At 38.7% G+C, this 22,106-nt stretch overlaps 1 protein-coding gene across 2 annotated transcripts in view; it reads right to left on the bottom strand.

The window, feature by feature from the left end:
• MTM1 (myotubularin 1) overlaps positions 1-21,803 on the bottom strand; it is a 46,207-nt gene extending 24,404 nt beyond the window's left edge. For both annotated transcript variants that reach the window (XM_074914925.1, XM_074914926.1), the window contains exons 1-7: positions 21,719-21,803; positions 19,495-19,650; positions 9,204-9,275; positions 8,157-8,229; positions 6,537-6,631; positions 5,405-5,515; positions 4,374-4,475 (exon numbers count right to left, since the gene is read on the bottom strand). In XM_074914925.1, coding sequence (XP_074771026.1) covers positions 4,374-4,475; positions 5,405-5,515; positions 6,537-6,631; positions 8,157-8,229; positions 9,204-9,266 — 444 coding nt within the window. In that variant the 5' untranslated portion in view covers positions 9,267-9,275; positions 19,495-19,650; positions 21,719-21,803. The remainder of the gene's footprint in view (positions 1-4,373; positions 4,476-5,404; positions 5,516-6,536; positions 6,632-8,156; positions 8,230-9,203; positions 9,276-19,494; positions 19,651-21,718) is intronic.
• Positions 21,804-22,106: the final 303 nt, after the last annotated feature.

The following is a 22,106-nucleotide window of genomic DNA, read 5'->3' as shown; positions in this document are numbered from 1 at the left end:
CTAAAAAAGCAGAAGTCTACTGCTTCACTTGAAGCAGAGATCTACTATACAAAAGGCTTTCAAATCTTGTAATATTTTTGGTAAGCTACTTTTTAAGCTTCACTGTGCAAATAATTCTGTTTACTTCCTTGCAGGTGCTAACCAGCAATTTCAACACACACAGTCTCTTTTTCAGTCCTCCTACATGCTTGCCTTCAACATTCAATTTATCATTACTATTTTGCACACAAAAATAATACGCGATACACTGGTTGCTCACAACACAATGTAGTTCTGCGAGATAAAGGAGAGAACAGCTGCAATCTGACAATACAGTTTGGCAAGCAGACTATTTACAAATAGTTATATATTTACTCTATTTATGGAATCATAGTACATAAATACAACTTCTGCTTGTACATGAGCATATAACATATATACAATTTATTAGATAGTTGACCAATCTTTATGCATTACAAAAGAAAGCAGCAAAACTAGAACAAGGTGTTACACACATGCAAAGAAAGTAAATTGTTTTTTCTATTCCTTACTTACTGTTTTATGCTTTTCATGTATTATAAATCACTAAGCTTTTACTCAGTGAAAAGACCGTCAGTTTCTCAGTGTGTTTAAAAATAAAGATATCATTATACTCACCTTCAATATGCCATTACTACAACTCAGCCAGTTACATCTTACCTATTCATCTAAAGACTAAGATCAGACATTATATTTACACAATTAACTTCTCGTCATTTGCAAATATGGTAACCTTACACCATTAGTGCACCAAGACAGACATAAGCCATTCAGAATGAAGTCTCAAGTCAAGATGTTTTTTGCAAAATCAAGTTCTCCATCAAACAGGCCCCACTGCCATCCAAAATCATCTTTGTAGGTCCAATAGCAACACTGGTATGATCTGACTCTCAGACATTTTGAATTACCAGGATAACTAGCTACACCAGGAGTGGGAGAGGTCGAAGTCAGCCAGCATGACTACCACTGTCTCTCATCAAAACTGGCATTCCACAGAGCTATCATGGTTAGAAATAAATATGTATTATGCAGGTATTACAGCAGCAAATAATCTTATAAAAATGATGACGTGTAGTTTCAAGGTAAGATCAGGAAGTGAAGCAGCTGCTAAGCAGAAACTAAACTACAGAGACTAAATATATCTCATCTTTTGTGAAGTACTACATCTAATTTGGGGGGGGGGTTGGGGTTTGTTTAAAAAAACCTTTTTTTAAAAACACTTTCCGCAATGATTCAATTAGCACAAGTTTGCAAATGCAACAGAGAATTATGGATAGCAGCTGCCTGTTCCATATCAAGTAAACTGTCAGTCAGATGAGCTATTAGGTTTTACATTATGTAATTGATTCAAGATCTGAACCCAACATATATTCAGACTGGAAAGAGACAAGAATTAGCTTCTGGAAGTAGGCACATAAGATAATGTTGAGAAACAGATGAACAGTTGCAAACAGACCTGTGATTTATTACAGGCTCTCAAACACTGCTGTTGGGATGGTGATGGAGAAAAATCTTGAAAACAATAAGCACACTCCATGCAGAAATAATGTTTTGGGCTATATTTATCATCCATTTGTCCGAGAATGATATAGCATGAAGAAAATGGAAGCAAGGCATCTCTAAAAGTTCTTGTTTAGGATCAGCTCTAAGCATATGGTTTCATTACAGATAAAAAATCAGTCAGATAAAAATCTGACATACAATATGAAAATACAGATAAAAATTAGGACAGTAAAGTCTTAGACCTTTATTGTCCTGATACCTTCTTTCTACTGCACAGCTACACAAGCATCAGTGTTGCCAAAACAGCTGAAGATCAAGGATGCAGTTCCACAAGGTGGTCTGAGAAAAATGACCAGTTTAACACTGTTAAAAACAGGACATCCTTCTCTTTTCTCTTCTGCCTGCTCCCTTCTCCACTCGCATGGTCTCTCTTGCACTGGTTCTGGTGCATACTGATTTCAAAGCAGGTCTCCTCAAAGTGGCAAAAGATTAAGTCAGCAAACAGAATATTTTGTGTTGGATAAGTGAGCTGCATTGGCTTACTTGGTGATTATACAACTATCAGTTTGATATAAGGGGAATAATCAACCACATGGCTGGAAAGTAGAAAGAAGGAGACCAGAGAAAAGCAAGAGCTCAGCATTTGAGTAGCAGAGGGCTGCCATCTTCACCGAGCTGTGACGAGAAGCCACAGCACATCCTTTATAGATCTCCTTGACTGAGCTGGCTGCACGGTCAGTGTTAGCATATGTTCATAGGAGAAGGCAGGCATGCACAGCTCGGAGCTCGTGAAAGAGGCAGTCCCATCATTCCTCTTCATTCATATCTACCCACAGATGCCCCAACACCATCCTCACATTGGGCTAACAAGATTGAGGAAATGACTCAGGGTAAAGCTTATACTTTTTTCCTCTTTGTTCAGCTTTAGACCCTTTTCAGTTCCCTACCTGGTTCGTCATGCAGCCCCAAACTCATGCAGCAGGAAAAACCAAGACAGGAAAGAACAACCAGGCAGAAACGCCCACCTTTGGCAGGATGAATTTAAGCTGCTTGCTGAAATATGATGAAAGCACATCAAAAATACCACATACTTGCTTAGCTCATTTTAAAGTTAACAGCTCATTCACATTGTGGAAATAAGGTCAGGTGCAACTACATGATATAACATAGACTCCCTTTATTCTGCTCCTAAGTAATCATAATTTCTAATGGTCATACCCTGCTCCAGACATAGCTAAGAGATATACAGTACAAGCATTCTCCATGTTGTCACTATCTTCAAGTTCTGTGCTTTACTGAATCTGAATGCAAAATTTCCTCTGCCTTGACCAAGCCTTTTGTTACTGAGCATAACTTTTGTTGGCAAGTTACATTCAAAATGGTCCAGGGTATGTAACGATGAGCTTTACTAGGTTCAACAGGTGCCACAAATAAAGCAGGAAGTGTCCACACATTACTCACTACCATCACTAGACAGGAACACCCGGTCCTTTTGGATGACAAAACCTAATACAAGCCACATCTCATCGTGTTATTCAAGCCCTGTAGTTGGATTGGATACCATAAAAAAAAAAAAAAATCGCACAAGGGACTCTCCTAAGTCAGTTACAACTTAATTTGTCCACATTCACTACATGCAAATCCATACAGGTCCTCAACGTAAGGGGGAAAAAAAATTTCTTCACCATGAGAACGATTAAATATTGGATGAGATTTACCAGAGATATGATGGAATCTACCTCAGGGAAATACTCAAGACTAGGCTTAACCATGCCCTGGATAACTAATCTAAGGCCCTGCTTGCAACAGAATCCTGGACCAGATGATGTCCAGAAGCCGCAGGTTTTTTGAGTATAACTCCTCACACCTACCCAAATGTAGAAATCTGTTTCATTTCTTAAGACCTATTCATCAACACTACAAAATACTCCAAGCAAAGGCATTTCTTTTTTCTTATGCTTTCTTTCCACAGACTGTTTGCATACAGAATGCAAAACTTCTGCAAAGAAGTTTTAAAGAATTAAATGCTTACAGAGTATAGACCACTGATTGACATGTATCTTTGCAAAAAGAAAATAAGATTCTTGCTGCAGCCTCATATACTCAACAACTGTCTGAACAAAGTTCTTAAAAATTCATAGCAGAACCCTCCAACGTTTTGTGAAGAGATTCTTATGCAATTATTCTAAATGAAAGCACCCCAATAAAATGTAAACTGAATTTGGTAAAAGACAAAATAATGGATTTACTGAAGAGTTGTCAAAATGATCCACCCAGCACAGTACACAGATTTCGGCAAAGAAAGAGAAGATTATGCTTAGTTAACATGACTGTTGCTCATAAATTTTTTTTTTAACCTGAAATAAATCTGTGTAAATTCATTACTGTATTAGCTGCCTGTTATATTTTTCATCAGTTTCATGAATAAAACAAGTGTTATCTTCCCATGCCTTCTTTTCCTGAAGTAAAACTCTGGGCGATTCATATTTATCATTGCCTTGGAGACTGCCCAGCAATTTAACATTTTCAAGAAATCAAGGCATGTACTACTATACTTCCTAATTAGGGAGGATAACTTGCAGTCTCTAGGCAATGAAATCTGTAAGGATCAGAGGTGCTCGGTAGTTTACCTGAAGGATAGCATATAGCATCCATAATTTTCAAATACATAGATGTAAGTGTTGTAAACGTACAAAATAAAAACATTAATTCTCTTTAGTTTATGCTGACACCAGATTCTGTGTTTATTCTTTTTAAGCAGCCATGATGTCCATTACTAGGTAAAACAGTTAAAATTAATTGGCAAGAACTCTGCATTAAGACAACTCAATAGTATAAATGATGTAACTTACCAAGTTATGTGACTGGGGAAAAGCATATTTTGTGAGAACTTCAAATATATCTCTTCTACTGTGCCCTTCTTGTTTTAATGCAAACCGTAAATTTCTCATATCCTAAAACAAAGGCATTATCTTTTAAGTGAACCAAAGCAGTAGAATACTTTTATCTGATGTACAAATGCTATATTATACACTAAACATGATTTAGAATCTGCCTGCAACACACCTCAAAACACTGTGAATGTTCAGTTTTATTTCTTATCTCATAAAATAGAATAGAGCATAAGAATTCTACAAATAAAGCAGTACCACATTCTGTGTGGTGCAAATGCTGCTTTGGCATAAAGCCATCAGATATGACTATATCTGATTCACTAAGAAGTCTCATGGGGTATTGAAAGTTTGCAGGATGGGAGTTACTCTGTGTTTTCAAACTGAAAATTTGCCAACAATCTGTCCAGACTACACCGTCTCTAGCTATTTTCTCATCACTAACATCAAAAATAAGCAATCTGTGCATTAACTACTAAGAATCAAATGTGTATACATACTCCATTCATAAGACAAATAAAGGACCCTGAATTAGCCACTAGGAACTCCCCTACGACTATTCTTTTTCATGGCAAGATGATTTTTTTGTGAGACTAAAGAAACAGAGATAGCTGTTACACAAGCTTTTCACTGCCTTTACACGTTACAAAAGCCCCATTTGAGGGGTTCTTCAAAGATTTTACGATTATAAAAAAATTACTTTTAGAGCAAATTAACTAATGAAGCACTGCAGGAATAATGCCCTAAACCAAGACTACTGTGCAAAACGTCTTGTCACTTAGTGATTTGGAAAGGAAGAGCAATCCCTCTTCTTGTATACAGAGAGGACAGTTAAACAGCCCTTTATACAAAAGGTATTTCCCCGTCCAGTTCCAAAAAGCTCTTTTTAAATTAGCTTTGAGGAACATGTTTTTTCATTCCCATAACTAGGTAAGTAGTGAGAAAAGGAACCTTTAGATTTCATTTCCTATTGAATTACTGGAAAGTCTTACTTTGCAGGTTATATCTAATCCGTAAGAGTTCTCTCCTCTGCTTGAAGCTCCTCCCATTTTTTCAATCCTTGAAATTACACCCAATGGAACATTCAATACCACAACTGGATCCTGCAAGGAAAGTTTGAGTAAGGAGAAGTTTAATGTGAAAAGAGGACTCAAGCAAACTGTTCTTGTGCATTCTAGAATAGAAAGATGTGAAATACATACAAGAAGCAACAAGTGTATTTCTGTATTTAATTGAGCCTCCCCCCCCAACATATCACAAAGTCTGTACAGTCACTCTACAGTCTTGAACATCATCCAAATTAACATGCAAGAAGAATACTTCATGCATAATACAGTATGCAGGGAAAAAAGGTGGCAACACCCTAAAAGATGCCTTCTGCTACATACTTCTGAGAATCTTTGCTTGCTAAGGCTGCTTTATTGATACACAGAATAAAGAGGAACAAAAAGAAAAAGATGTTACTACTAGAGCTAGGTGCAGTGAGAAAGACCTCAGTTCAAGAGTACTAAAACTTTATTTAAAAAAACCCAACCATATTATGAAACAGATAACAAGCGCATTTTATTCCCTTTCATATTGCTGCATATCAAACACACTACTACTCCCCCCTCCCACACGAGGTTCTATTATCAAAGTATTTTCCTCTTGCAACAGCAAGGACAATCAAAATCTTGGTTTACTGACAGCCATTTTAAGAAGTATCACACACCATTAGCTGCTGCCCTTGATCTATCACAGAATAAGTGTAAAGGGAACACCTATTAGAAAAGCTCCAACAGACAAAAGATAAAGGTATCAGTTCAGTGTGATTAAACTGTAATTTTACCAGGCAAAACCCACACTTTTATAACACATTTAGCTTTAAAGAACTTCCATCTTTATACCAATTTCTCAGTGGCACAAAGGCAATTACTATTTAGTCATTACACAATTAAGATATGGTTATTACAAACATTACAAACTATTTCAAGTAAAAAGCCTCCCATGCAATTCCACAAGCATACGTGTGCCAAAACTAAAGCAAATGAACTGGCCACAAAATAAATCAAAGGCAGTGGGGGTGAAGGGAAGGGGGTTTAAAGCCAACTCATCTCACGGAAGTAATTGTGGCTTATTACTCACATTTTCCACACTTCTTAGGTACAGCCTGTAGTTTGTGATGTACACTCTTCCTTTGACGGGGCCATTAAATGGACACATATAAATAACATCCTTGTCTGTAAGAAATGCAGCATTTCTTAAAGATTGCAAAAAAAAAATATCAGAGCTAAGGGCAGCATCAGTTAAGTAGCAGTAAAATAAAGTGAGCTGCACTCATAAGAGCCACTCTGAGAGATGAATGAATTTGAAAAGTAATAAATCTGAATTCTGCCCACTTGAATTATTAAGAAAATGTGAAAGATTCATATATTAAATTTGCCCAAATTAAATCAACATGTTTCAGTAGCCTTCCCTAGTTACATTTGTGCTGTTCTCCTTCTCGGCATTACATGGCAGAGGGCAGGACACAGCACAGCAAGTAGATTCAAGTCCTCTCTGTGATTACTGAACTGTCTATTCACTATCCCAGAACAAATACATTCTTCTGTTGATAGTATTCCATTTTTCAGTGCTCTGTAACCAATTCCGCATTGAATTACATAGTTCAAATTGCAAAATGTTTAGGGAACCCACCATCCTGAAGAGAAACATAACATTTCAATTTGAGGCAATCAAATCCAGCAGAGCCATCAGCAGTGTTTCAGCAAGGAGAGTAACAAAATGAGTACTAACACATACTACCCAAGAAAGATTTAACTGAAGCAATGCCATTAAAGACTTAAGTGAAGCACTACAAACCACCTGTTTCTCCCTGTTCCCTCATTTCTTTAGCCCAGTCTACTTATCTGCCTTCCACAAGCATCCTCCTTCCAGGGTGCTGTCCCAAAGCACAGACAATTTTCATAAGGATCATATCAAACGTTCATCTTAGTCACACACCCTGTCCCTCGTGCCTTCCCCATAACTTTCCTCATTGAAAATATAACTACTTCCTCCGAATCACCACTTTGGTGTCATCTTGGCCAATCTTGTTTACAAGCCCACCTAAGATATCCTCAGGCAAGGGGGAAAGGAGAAGCTTCACAAATAAGAGACACCACTTTCAGTTGCATTCTGATACTTCAACACAAACTTCCACAAGTGGAAGGCTCCATTCCAGGAAGAGCCTCCATGAAGTAAGAAACCACTATACACAATACTTTAATCTTCCTTATGCCACAAAATTACTGTATGTAAAGGCTAACAAGCGCATAGTAGTTGCATGCATGTGATGTTGTGTCAAGGAAGCATAAGATTATACTTAGGATAGTCACAGCTTGGGCTAAGGTTCCACACTACCGTACAAGAAATCAATACGTAGTGGGTGGCATGTAGAATTCTCTTGACTTTGGAAGGCTTGGAGGAGCTCTCATCACTAGACACATGCTACTTAGTCTGTAGATACAATTATGACACATCTTGATTTGCAATTTCTTTGTATTGAAGCATCTGCCATGTGTGGAAACCAAGATTTTAAAGAGTTTTAAATATTTTAAAGAGTTAGGATAAGCAATAAAAAGTCCCTATGACAATTACTTAAATTAATGACATTTTAGCATGACTTATCCCCATCCCCAGCCCAAATTACAAAACAATTCAGATACGTGTATATGCCAGACTCAGAAACATACGCTGCATTAAGCAGCTATACGGCAGCTATACCTGTAACTCTAGTCTCTCCTGGCAGACGAGGTATTTCTTCATTTTGTTCCCAGTTAGTTCCATCTTTTAGAGTCTGAAGAAAGAGAAGTACAACAGCACATTGTATTTTATTTACAAGTCCTTCAAGTTCCCGGTTAAAAAAAAATCTTAAAGGTAACTTCTCATGGGAAAGAACAGGTTTTTCCATGGTAGAAATCAACATACTGAACCAAAACAGGAACACACACAACTCTCTTAAACTGCAACTATTAAAAAGATTGAACAGATCTGAAACGTAAGCACGTTTTAGTCTTTCTCCTTCAAAAAGAATGGTTAAGTATATTTACATTAAATTGGAATTAAATTTCTCTACTGTAAGTTCTCTGAGAGTTTTGCACATTTAATTTTCCAAGTATGTTGGGCTTGGAAGAAAAATCAACTGAAATCACTTAAGCAACGTACTCACAACTATTATACACCATCTACTCATTTGTGACTTTCCCATGTTCAGTAGTTTTTAAGAATGATTAATAGAAAATAATATTTAGTTTGGAAGAAATGTTTAAAAAGCCAAACAAAACCTTAGTTTCTGTTTTCTTGCACACAGGTTACATTTTTTTCTTCAGCCACACACATCAAAAAGCAGAAGAGAATGTAATTTAGATTGCTTTAACGTCTTTCCCACTACCAATGAACATTTTAAAAGTGAGCCAGCGAAACATAACTAGGTTTATCTTATCAACTGCAGCACAGTCTTTCTACAGCAAAGTGCCAAAAATTTTCAAGAATGTCACAAAATATTTCAATGTAGAAAGTACGGATAAGAGTAAGCATATTAGAATTGATTTTGAGGAGGCTCTCATAACTTGTGATACAGAGAGCATTTTGCCCATCCACTCTGAAAGATATTTAAATCAACATATTTAACAGATTTAGAATTTTAGCTATAAAAATAAGTATATATATTCAAGAAAAAAGGCATTCAAATACTTATTTTTCTACCCAAATATGGAAGATAATGAATTCTCAGAGCTCTAACATAAAAAACATGAAAAAAATTACACTCACCCTTTTACTTGAAGAACTCTCCAAGGAGTTTGAATTATATTTAGGTGTTGATGATGAGGCCATACCGGGTATCTGACGAGAAAGCACAAATTGGAGATTTAAACTTCCTCCTGGACTACATATTATTTATAGGAGAGATTTTAGACTTTGGAGGTCCACAGGTAGACATCAAGAGCTTCCAAGAATGTTTTACAAGTTACTATTAATTTAAAAAAATTACACAATGCCTTGTATTGAAGGTCACTATTTAAAAGCATCCAAATCTAACACGAAATTTATTACTAGCTCTCGGATTGGTTCTTATTATAAGGCGTATTCTGACTCAAGCTGTATTTTGGAATTCAGCTGTTTGAATACTATTATTAGTTCGGTCAACAGACATTAGACTGCTTGTTTTAAGTGACAGGATACACATACTATGAAATGCAACCTACTTAGGACATTTGTATTAGGACTTTTAATTTAGGAAAACAGGAACAAACTAAAAAAATCATTGCACAGCTCTTGAAATCTCAAGCATGTTCATATACCCAAGTGTTTCAAGTTCAAAAAAAAAAAGAAGGAAAAAAGCAGGAGATCCACAGTACTTCTACATTTAAAAACAATCCCCCATTTCCTAGACTGAAACTTCAGTTAGCACACCAGAAGGGGGAGTATCCAGCCGTCTGAATAGCCTTGATATGTTTAAAGGAAAAGGATTTAATTTTTTTTAAATAGTATTGATTAAAGACAGAACCGCATGACACAGGATCATTTCCTCACATTGCACGAGGAATCTCTAGAACAAACACTGGGAAAATGCTCATACTTGAAGTTACTCCAAACAGTAACTTCGCACCAAATTATACTTCCCTTCCCCTAGTCACACGCCCCTTGTCGAGCCAATTTGACATCGTACAGCAATTTTGAAGAGTGGTTGGTTGCATGGTTGGGGGGGTGGTGGTGGTGGGTGATTACAGACCACACAATCTTTGTTTCTATTCCATAAATGAAACCTTGCAGACTTAAAAAAGGACTTTCTCTCTCCTCTCAACACTGAAAAAAGTTCTCAGGTCTCTGCACCATGACAAATCAGCCCATGCTCCTGCATAACAGTGGGCTCACAGTGACCCTGCAACAGCCCTACACAAGTGACAGCTATAGATGAAACTGCAAGATCTAAAATGCTTTGAAGTTATTATAACAATACAGGCATGTGTCTGTGCAAGAAGGTGGAAAACCACGACCTCCCTACAGTGCCCAAGTCTTCCATATCTCATACAGAAAATAAAGGAAACCTGACACTGTTTAAAACTGCAATATTCAGTGATACAGGTTATCAGTATAAAAACCACACTTCTCCACGAAAAAAAAAAAAAAGTAAAAAAAGGAATCCACATTAATTTGAAAAATAAAAATGCTTTTGAATGCCACCTAGCCTGTGTGACCATATCACACAGAGGCATTACTTCCCTTCTGGGTGTCTGGCAGTCTCAGTTTTCTCCAAACACTGAAGGGTCCTGACCTAATTTTAGTACAATGTCAACAATTTAAATGAAAAGCTATTAGCAATCAACATTAAATCATTGTTCTTTCAAACTACCTTCCACAGAAAAACTATTGCAACACTGGACCCTAATGTTTTGACTATAAAATTCAGAAGATTGAGAAGATATTTTCACAATTTTTTCTTTCTTGCAATGTCTTGCATAATATAAAACTTAAGGTAATTTAACTTTTTCTGTATTGCTATGTTAACTTGTGAACATCCAGTATTTGTTCAGATGACTTTCCTTAATTTATAGAAGCCTAAGTTTTCTAATAACCAGATATTTATAAAGGTAAAAGGTATATTTACTCAGAAGGTTGGTTTAAAATGTTTTCCATATGAAGTGGGTTTTGTTCATATTTTATTTGAGAAACATCAGATGAGACAAAGAGACAAAAGCACAGCAGCCCCAGTTTTTCTATGTCAGCATAGAAAGTGGTTTTAACTAGAGCTCACATAAATTTCAATTAGGGCTGCACCAACCATGAGAGAAAGTGAGCATAAAAAAGCCCTAGAAAAGTGACTTTTAAAAGATGTGGCAACCCTGAATAGAACCGCACTGTAAAATGGAAATTTTGGCTGCAGCAGGTACAGGCACACCCAAAACAGCTGTTGATCTTGCGACCACAGCTACTCCACCAGTGAAGCCACAGAAAGACAAGCTTCAGCAGAGGTCACACCAGCCCACCGAGGATCCTGGACACTCACCTCAGTGCCAACCAAAGCTCATCAGGACGAAAGTTTGGACATTCCTTATGCCTTTCAATACTACCTCTAACCTTAGAGTACTTCTGCTGCTCACACAGGGAATGGTATGAAGTGTTTGAAAAGCCTTCTGTCTCCTCCTTTGCTTTCTGTATTATTTCCTCACTCCACATCCACTAAGTTTTGGCTGAACTGTAGCATTACATGAAATAATCATCTGACTTCAGAACACTGACTATAACTTTTCCAAACCTCAGTATAAATTATAAGGAATAAGCAGAGATCCTTTCAGATTCTCAGGAAAATTTCTCTTTGTAGAACCTTACAATACAGCAGGACAGAGCTCGCCTCCCCTCCACCCTGCCACCTCCCTAGGCCACTTCAAACAAAAAAGGTGTCTGTGCAGCTCTTGTAGCAGACCTTTGTGTGTGTGTGTTTCTGTGTGTTATGTTTATTTCGTGTAAAATTCCCCCAATTCTCCCCAAGACCAATTTCTTTAAACATAGTTTACAGCAAGAATGTATTCACTCACTAACTTCAATTTCTATAGAATATTTCATTATAGAGTTACAACCATCTACTGCCTAATTTCCAACACTTTAATGATGCAAATTAGACTTATTCAGAGCTAAGTTGAATAAATACGTATTGAAGGTAAGCTATCTGTCAGATTTTTTTTTAAACCCAAACATTTTCACTAAAATTAATGCAAGTTAAATCCAATCACTTTAAATATCCAAATACTAATAATCACATTTATAACCACACATATGTCCCTGATTCCTACAAGTAAACTATGGTCAAGTAATTAAACTTCACATTACAGAACACCCATTAGACAGCATTTTAGAACAGTGTCCACTTTTGGACCTCAGTACAAGACAGGCATAAACAAACTGCAGCAAGTTCAGCAGAGGACCAGGACCTGGAGCGCCTGCCCTGTAATGAGGGGCTGAGGGAGCTGGGAAGCCTTCAGCCTGAAGAAGGGACAGCTTCAGTGGGACCTCGCAGCTGCCCACCAGGACCTCTGAGGTGGTTGCTGAGAAGACAGCGCCAAGGTCCTCAAAGTGGTGAGTGATGAGAGGACAAGACACAACAAGAAAGCGAAACAAACTAAATTCCAGCCTGATTTAAGGAAAAAAAACACCACAACTTCTGCACTATAAAAGCAGTCAGGCAATGAAAACAGAGCCCAGGGAGGCTTCGGTCTCTATCCTGCAGTCTCTATCCTCAGAGGTTTTTAAGACTCCAGTTGAATAAAGCTTTGAGCAACTGGGTCTGATCCTGCTTTGAGCAAGGGGTTGAACTAGAGACCTCCTGAAGTCCCTTCCAGCGTGAATTACTCTCTGTTTCTGTGATCTTTAGGCAACAGACAAGATAAAGCTCTCATTTAAAAGTACCCATCAAACAAGGGCACACCCTTAAGGAAGTGGACTCCTCTGTATCAAAAGAGCAAAGAATTTTTCAGAAACATTTAAAATGAACACGAAGTAGTTCCTTTTATAATATTATTTCTTTTTCTGTCAAATTGTAGAAAGAGCTTCTGGCAACCTCCTACAGTAATATTGCCACGAACAATTCAAAAACACACTCCATCATAGTCTTAAAATAGCTACAACTTTCTCATTATCACAGAGCAGCAGTAGTCCTTCCACACAGGGAAAAAAAATCTTACAAGTAGTTTTCCACTGCAAACACATTTTATTCCCCAGTATCACCCATATGTACTTCTATACTTGCACAAAAATGGAAAACCATACAAAACCCATGCTTGTCAGCAGCTGATCAGAAGTACAATTACTCTGCAAATTTAAAACAAATCAGACAACTTTGTTTACGATATTCTGCAGTTACAAACGAACATTCTTCCCTGAATCTAGAATAGCAAGGAGACAAAGCAATTTTACTGGATTTAACTTGAACTAATAAACAAAGCTTTGTTAAAGTTACCAGAACTTAATATAGTAACACTACCAAGAAATGTAGGCTCCAATGATCCTACAATAACAATTAAACGACTCAGGATCTGTATTTTCATTAAAGATTATATTTATACTTGTGCTTCCTAGGATTCATGGGAATGGAGGCACACTGACATCTGAAAGGGTTTGCACTGAAGGCCAGATTTTAAGAAGTCAATTCAAGGACGTTATCTGCTCTTTATGAATAAATGCCGACAGACACAAGCATAATGCCACACAAAAAACCTAAATAAACCTTAAAACGTGTAAGTAAGCTTTTGAGGGTTAAGAAATGACCAGCTACTCCTTCCTTAAGGTTCTTCACTGCCAAGAGGTTAGAGGGTGTGTGCAGTGCACCTTGGAAACACCACCAAGACTCTTATAAACCGTGTTTAGATTGACAACAGCCTGGTGAAACTAGTTCTCATTATTAGTGATACAGGAACAAATTAAAGCTCATTTGACATTTTCTTAGTCTTTTTAAGGCTTCATCTTCACATGAGAATCACACCAAATAATTTTTAACTATTGTATTGTATAACTGAGCCATGCTTGCGTCAATCTATAAAGAACTAGTTTGTGCCCAAACACAACATAATCTGCATCTGCCAAAGGATTACTACCACAAACATCTGAGGTAAAGTAAACAGCACCAAGTAAATTGGCACCAATTTCCAGATTTTATATTTTTGACCCTCCATCAGTGGATTAAAACTTTGGAAAAAAAACACTTCCAAATTTGTACCTGTATCAATCATTTGGAGCAAGGGTAATTTTGACAATACAATGCAAAATGAAGTTTTTAACTCTGTACGGTCTATATTCAATATGTTAATCTGGAAAGATTAAGGAAATTAAACTGCTAAATTACCATACACAGAAGACATTTACAGAATATACTGAGTAAGAGGTAAACATAATGAAAAAACATTAGTGACACAGCTGAAAAGTTAGTGTTTGTGTATATACATATGTACATAAAAAAATATACGGGCACCTGGATAAGCATGAGAATTATTTGCTTTTACCAGATTCAGATTTATCAATAGAGTAAAAATGAACATTTTCTAGAAGCATTCCAATTTCTGTCACACATCAGTAACCATGACACAGGATAACGCCAAAGTTCTCATAATCCTGCTCCAGTTGATTTGTGCATCTCCAAGGCCTCTCCCAAAAATATAGTTAGAAAATTTACTAAGCCCCTTCATTTGTTGTCATAGTAATTCAGAAAACAACTAGAGCACTTCTAAAGAGAGTTACAGTTACAATTCGACAATTATATGACACTTGAAAGCAATCAGTGCACTGGGTTAATCATTTAAGATCTGCAAGGCATCTGCCAGTCTAGATAAAAATAAAGTTATTTTCATAGTTAGTCCTGATACCAAATAAGGAATTACTGCAAAGAGAAGAACAAGAGTATTATATTAGTAAACAATTTTTCCACTGTGTTTGAGAGGTTAGTGTATGTTAGTGTGGACATACAGAAAAAGCTGTTTGCACTCTCATTTTAACAGAAGATGAAGAAAATTAAAAAGCAGGTTTATAATGACAAGGTATGCTGGTGTTACACAAAGATTGTAGAGTTTTATTTGGTACAGTAACAACCCACGGAGGCAGTATGAATATACTGCCTCGTGTTTCACATAATAAAATTAAAAGCATAAAATACAAAGTCCTAAAACCAAAACCACATCTGTCACCACCACAACTGCACAGAAGAGATAACACATAATACATGGGTTTTCAGGGATAACATATAGAATAGAGGAGAACTCTAGGAATTTCTAAGACTGTAGCAAAATTAAACTAAGACAGCCATGAAGGAAGGGAAAAAAAAAGTATTTCACTCTAAGTATTAAGCAGAAAGGAACATAAATCCTTTAAAAGAAAAAAATATATGGAAAAGCAACAGTTCTGAAGGGTCAAGCCAACAACAGCATCTAAGTTACCATATGAGAAAGTCATCAAAATAAGCATCAGCATCTTTAACACTAGTAAATGAGCATTTAATCTAATGAAGTCAAGAGTAGTCATTCACCTCATTAAAGGTTAATAAAATTTTAGAATTATATATAAAGATATACAGGGATACAAAACAAGCCACAAGAAATATCTACATCAATGAAGGCAGTTTTCCAGACACAAGCTGTCCCTAACCAAACAGAAGCAATCAACCAAAAAACAGCAAGACCAAAGTGCCACAATTAACTAATCAAGCCCATAGAAATACATACATCTTTCACACTCATTTCATCACTTATATTTTAGCACAAAGGAACTAAATGCAGTAACAGAAACAAAAATAAGGTAAGAGAAGTCTCCAAAGTTTAACAAAGCTACAAAAAATAAGTAGCATAAGGCAGAGCATTCCAAACAGATGAAGTTAAAAAACAAAAAAAAAACCACCAAAAAAATCCACACCACAGAAATACTCGCTAATATTGATTTCCAAAGAAAATAAGAAAAAACTTTATGCAACAGTGAAGGATACCAATGCAGGGGGGTTTTAGAAGCAAAACTATTTAAAAAAAAATAATCATAGAATAGTTTGGATTGGAAGGGACCTTTAAAGATCATCTAGTCCAACCCCCCTGCAAAGAGCAGACACATCATTTAATTCAGGTTCCTCACAGCCCTGTCCAACCTGGCCTGGAATGTTTCCAGGGATGGGGCATCAACCATCTCCCTGGGCAACCTGTTCCAGTGTTTCACCACCCTCATCATAAAAAATGTCTCCCTTACATCTAGTCTACATCTATCCTCTTCTAGTTTAAAACCATTACACCTTGTCCTGCTGCAACAAGCCTTGCTAAAAAGTTTGTCCCCATCTTTCTTATAAACCCCCTTTCAGTACTGGGAGGCCACTATAAGGTCTTCCCAGAGCCTTCTCTTCTCCAGGCTGAACAACCCCAACTCTCACAGCCCTTCTTCATATAAGAGGTGCTCCAGCCCCCTGATCATTAATCATAATGATGTCACTTATGCTCTCTGACCTGATATATTTTAATTAAAACCAGATTTTAACATTTAAAAGTCATACAGTACTGACTTCAAAATCATGCCTAGAGTGAAGCCAGTTCAGACATCAGTTACATGTATTTACTTGTGGCCAGCAGCAATTACCTGTCACTTGTGCAACTTATGGCAAACAGAAAGAAAGGAAAACCAACTTACTTAGGAAAAGGAAGAGGCTCTATTGAACCACTCGGGAGAGCACTCATGATTTCTTACCATTAGAGTTCAAGGGCAAATCACTCCTAGGATGTACATCAACAAGCCACTTTTGCATATCAAGTCACAAAATTCTACCTGCACTTATTCCAGAGTGGATCTTTGGAATCAAGATGGATTGCTAGATCACAGAATCTCCTATTTCTTCTTTACTGTCACAGTTACAAGGTGTAAAATCCTTCCACGTGTAACCTCTCAGTAACGGAGTCTGTGGCCCTTACCTTTCCTCAAGGATCCTCATGATTCTACTGATCTGAGACTGGATTATGCCACCAATAGGTCTTCTCCCTTAATGTCTAAATGATATTCCCCCTTTGCATGTACTTACTAAATCTACATTTTCCAAGGTAACCATATGAGCTTTCAAGTCTCTTTGAAAGCCTTCTCAATTCCAAGCCTAACAAGAACACAAGAAGCATGCCAGCAGTACAAGCCTCAGTGGGATATGTGCATGTAGAAGGCATACTAGTACTTGCCCTTCTGCACTGAAGTTTCTAAGTGACTTAATCAAATTCCTCAGTAATACATTACAAAAATTTCTGCATCCTACAAAAACGTATCACTTAGAAAAAAAACTTAATCTGAAGCTACCTGTTTACTAAACATCAATTCTCCACCAGGCTCCCTGTCATTAAGAAAAATGCACTCCAGAATCCCTCATGTTGCCAATTCTCTGCTAGACTGTGAACGCCAAGCTGAACAACTCAACACGGATTGCTGAATTTGTTTGCGAAGAATCAGAAGCGCTCCCTCTCCCAGAAAAAGCATTCTCTTGTTCCCTAATGTGCCCTCTATTTGAAAGGGCAAGTCATTGTCCCTAAAGGACTCAAGAGGAACAAGCGCAAACAAACAAAAGTTCACAACAGTCAAGTGACTGCTAATTCAGCAAACAAATTAGAAGTGCACCAGTTGTCTGTCCACTCCTATTTTATAGGCTCACTATACCAGGTAGTTCCGAAGATATTCGAAAGAAGACCTTGCACTAACAAAAAATAGTATCCTGACAATGAAGTTCTACAAGTGGCAGGAAGTAGCAAAGCTTGACAGAAAGTTTGGTAAATATTTTCTCAGTGCCATCAGATCTTACACACTTCTGTGTATGCGTTTCTTTAAAAAAATAAATCTTGTGCCTTGTACATGGAAGGCAGGTATTGAATAAATAATAGCTGGAGGGAGTAAAAAATCTTCATTTGATTGATATTTCTCCTATCTCCATTTGAAGGTTTTCTTTTACTGTTTTAATTTCTCATGAAATTTGACTCCCACCCTATATTCAAAGCAAATCACAACTTCCAACAAAACCCAACATAGAAGTTTGTAACATTATTTTTTCTAATTATCAACCCAACTGCTTCCTTCTTTCAAATTACACTGAAAGTGTATCTTAGGGTGATACTGGTGTTTATCCTGGCACACTTTCTTGTAAGAGAATTACAAGCTCACTCACAAAGAGAGATGATACAGCAGGGCACATACCATCATGGACACTCAATAACTCATCCACTGATGGACTGTGACCTGTTAGTTAGATATTTCTCATGCTTTATACCACGGTAACAAGGAAAAACAGCACCTACTCCAGTGGCAATAAATATAATTATTTGCTAAGGCCTGTTTTCTAGCAATTGTCAGAAGTCTGTTACTTGTAATTTATGCTAACAATTATTTCTGTCCACTTGTCCTTGCTTATTGCTTCTCCTGTATGTGTTCTATGAATAACATCTTTCTCCTGTCATAGTTACCTTTTTTCCTGACTTTTTCTTAATATTTACTCTGGTAACTGGGTTCTAAAGTTGAAGTTCAGTCATGTGAGTGGATCAAAGAAAGCAGCAGTTTTCCCTCTATGCATGTAGCCCTGTACGGCCAGTAGCTGTTAAATCTAGCTAGATTAGGGGGCATGTCAGAAGCGAGTGGGTTTTTTTAGGAACCATTTGTCACATTACCTCCAGAATCAGCATTACATCTGTAGAAAACCTATGCCTGAAGGCTGATCTGTGGCTTTCTAAACCCACCCAGTCTATTTTCTCTACTCTGCATCCCCTGCAGGGTATGTATACCTCCCACATTGTCAAAAGCTGATGCCGTTGACAGGAAAGCCTATGGGGCAGCAAATACAACTTCAAAGTTTTCTATTAAGAAAGCCTTCAGTTGCTCTCTGCTCATTCTTCTTGAAAGATATCCCCTTAGGCCACTGCAGTTCTATTGCTAAAGATTTAACTGATGATTCCACAAGAGAAATGGAAATTGTATCTGTTATATAATGATATACTGTATTTAAAAAAAAATTACACTGTAACGATTAAAATGACATCCCCTACCCAGGCTTTCCTCCAACCTTCCTTTGAGAGCATGTGCAACCGACGCATCAGACTCATCCTCTTTCACCTGCTGTGTTTAGTTCCTTCTTCCACTACAGGAATTGCTTCTCTCAATACACATAATACCACAGAGAAAGTACCATTCTGAGTTTGTCTCTGTTTAAAAAGCAGCAGACTAAGGACTCTGGTGAAGTCATTCCAAAAACTGTTCTTTGCTTCAGTCCCTAAGAAAGGGGAGACTGGGACTACCATGCCTAAGTCATCCATGGGGCAGCACCACACTTCCACGTGTGCTCTCTTTGAGGTAACAGGCGGGTATTTTGCCAGATACAGAAAGTTTGATACTTCTGTATTCCACATCTGTCTGTGTACGTTATGCATTAGTGTGTTACATCACGCAGAAACCCTGGCATACAACCTTTCCATTCACTGCATGCACCAACCCAGCAAAGAGGCTGCGCAACAATTACCTAGGATTTTGTTGAAAAACCCACACCCTATCTTCCACAATAGTGTAACCCAGTCTACTTGAAAACACTTACTTTTGTTTTCTCTTGTTTGGAAGCCTCCAAGTTTAATAAGTCATTTCAGTTGTAGAAAATACAGACAGGCCCACTTCAGTGTGAGATGAGAGGACAGCAGTGTGTTCATTCCTTCAGCTTTCAAACAACATTTGACTTTTGTGCTGTAGCTGGCCCCTGACAAGAATGGAACAGGTAGGAAGACATTGTTACCACTGACAGAATATTTCAATTGATGTTACTTTTAAAAAAACTTCAGAAAGGAAGCAAACCCCCAGAATATTTGCTACTAAAAACATTCCGGAGAAAGGAAACAATGTTAGTTCTTTTTATGTTTTAGCTTGTGTCAGGAGGTTTGCCATCAAGTAGCTGGAACTGAGAAGAACTTTCTCTTCTAAAGCTTTAAGATAAAGTTTTGAAATGTTTCTAATGTGTAAATCTTACATAGACTTTCAACCATGCTTATGTTCCCCATACATAGTTAGCCACCTTTCTGCACACAGTTAAGCATTTCCTCTCTCATCCCTTCCTAAAGAATACAGCCATTTATTTGTTTCTTTTCCCAAATACATTCAGGAAAGACTTTCATATGAAAGCTGCTATGTAACTTGACAAAGTCAGAAGGAATAGACCATGAAACAAAACTTTCTTTTTACTTGTTTCAAGTTCTTAGAAAAATTAGTATGCCGTCTCCTTCAAAAGAACACAGACAATATTAAAGATTTACAGTTACTTCTCATTAAATTAGTCTTGCATTCTAAATTAACTAGTTAACACTGTAACCCTACATGTCAGGAATACATTAACACTAGAGTTTGCTCAACCCCAGTGATGTCTGTCTCTTTGACAAGTGCATCTTTCCAAAGTTTCCTTCTGACCAAGCATAGGATCATAAAGAGTGCTGAAAAGGCAAATCCTGCATTTTACTGAAAACACCTCTATATCTCATCTCTTGTGATGCTTGTCACACAATAAAGCTACATATAGCCCCCAAAGTTCTGTATGTTAAGGCCTAAAAGTTAGTACAGCCCAACTTTTTTAACACCTAAACCACAATTTAACACTAAAAAGAAAACTATAGCAGGAAACACGTTCTAGTTTTGCACAGTGCTAATCCTGCACCATGATATCTGCCCTTCAAATCCAGTTAATGATAAACAAATACATGACTATCAGCAACCAATGAGCACAATACTGCCCCAAACAGGTATTCGGTAGAGCCAAAGTACTTTTTAAGCATCAGTTTTGATTAGTACCTATTGTGAGAAGTCAATCTACAGGCCAACTGCAAAACACTTAACGTCTACACAATTTTAAAACTTAATTTGTCTATGTTGCTTTCTATAGCACCAAGAAAAATGTGGCTTTCGGTGGAAAGAAAAAAGGTAATACCCTTCTTATGCTCTTAATTATATGTACATTTGGGAAAAAAACCAACACAAAGCCAATCAAACAAAAAAACCACCAATCACACAAAGTAGGAATTGTGCTTTTTGACTGCCATAGGGCAAAGACCAGGAAGGAGAAATAGTCCATCATCTTTTTGGTTTAAATTAACTAAAAACGTTTGCTCTGAAATGGAAGCTTTCAGCTTTTCAGATGTGAACACTGAAATAACTCATGTGCTTTAGAACAAAATTTAAAGCAGTCAAAAAAAGAATACTACATTGACTTAAAAGCCTGAAAGGCAGTCAGGAGCACTCGGAATATTTTCATATTACAGGAGAGAACTGCCTTTTCCAGGAAAGGTAAAAATTACAGTTCAAAGGTGTCTTTGCTAAGCCACGGCGCTGGGCTACGCGCTGCAGCAAGGTCTCGCTTCCAGACTGATTCAGCACATCAGGGCGTGAGTGAGGAGCAGCCGGAGCCGAACAGCAACACCCAGCGAGCCTCAACAGCCGGGACCCGCCGGGGCTCCGCGGGCGGCGGCCGCAGGTGAGTGCGGGCGGCGGGCAGGCACCGCCGGGCGCCCAGAGCGCTCGGGGCGGCAAGGGGCGCCCTCGCAAAAGCCTCCAGCAACCCCCAGACCACCCCGGGAGGCGAAGAACGAGCGACGGGGAACGCGAGGTGTGCCGTGCCCTGCGGGAGAGGGGCTGGGCCGGCGGGAAGGCCCGGGCCGGCAGCAGCCCCCGGCGGGGCATCCCGGCACGGGAAGACAGGATCCCCGGCGCGGGGAGGGGCGGGGACAGCGGCGGACCCCGCCGGGGCAGCCCCGCCGCCCAACGCGGGCCCCACGGACACTCACCGCGACGCGGCCGCCGTCGCCGTCACGGGCCCGAGCGCGGCACCGAGCGCGCCCCGCCCCGCCCCGCGCGGGCCCACCGCGCCCGGTCACATGACGGGCCGGCGCCCGCTCCGCCCCGCGGGGCGCGGCCCCGGTGCCTGCCGGGAGCTGTAGGCCGCGGGGCCGCCGGGGCGGGAGCCGGGCGCGGGGAAGGCCTTCGCTCGCCGCCCCGCGGGGTCCCGTGTAGGCCGGGGCTGTTACCGGCTCCGTCTCCCGGCAGGCAGAACGTTCCTCAGTGAAAGAGCCGGGGAAAGGGCGCGGAGGAACGGAAAACACCGGCCATGCGTCCAGCTGATCGATGGATGGCCACGGATGATCAGAGGCAGCCCCGCAGCCCGAGCCTGCTGGA

Source organism: Athene noctua, chromosome 11 (assembly GCF_965140245.1).
Source record: "Athene noctua chromosome 11, bAthNoc1.hap1.1, whole genome shotgun sequence".
NCBI lineage: Eukaryota > Metazoa > Chordata > Aves > Strigiformes > Strigidae > Athene > Athene noctua.
The sequence above is the reverse complement of the archived record's forward strand: the minus strand, read 5'-3'. Positions and strand labels throughout refer to the sequence as shown.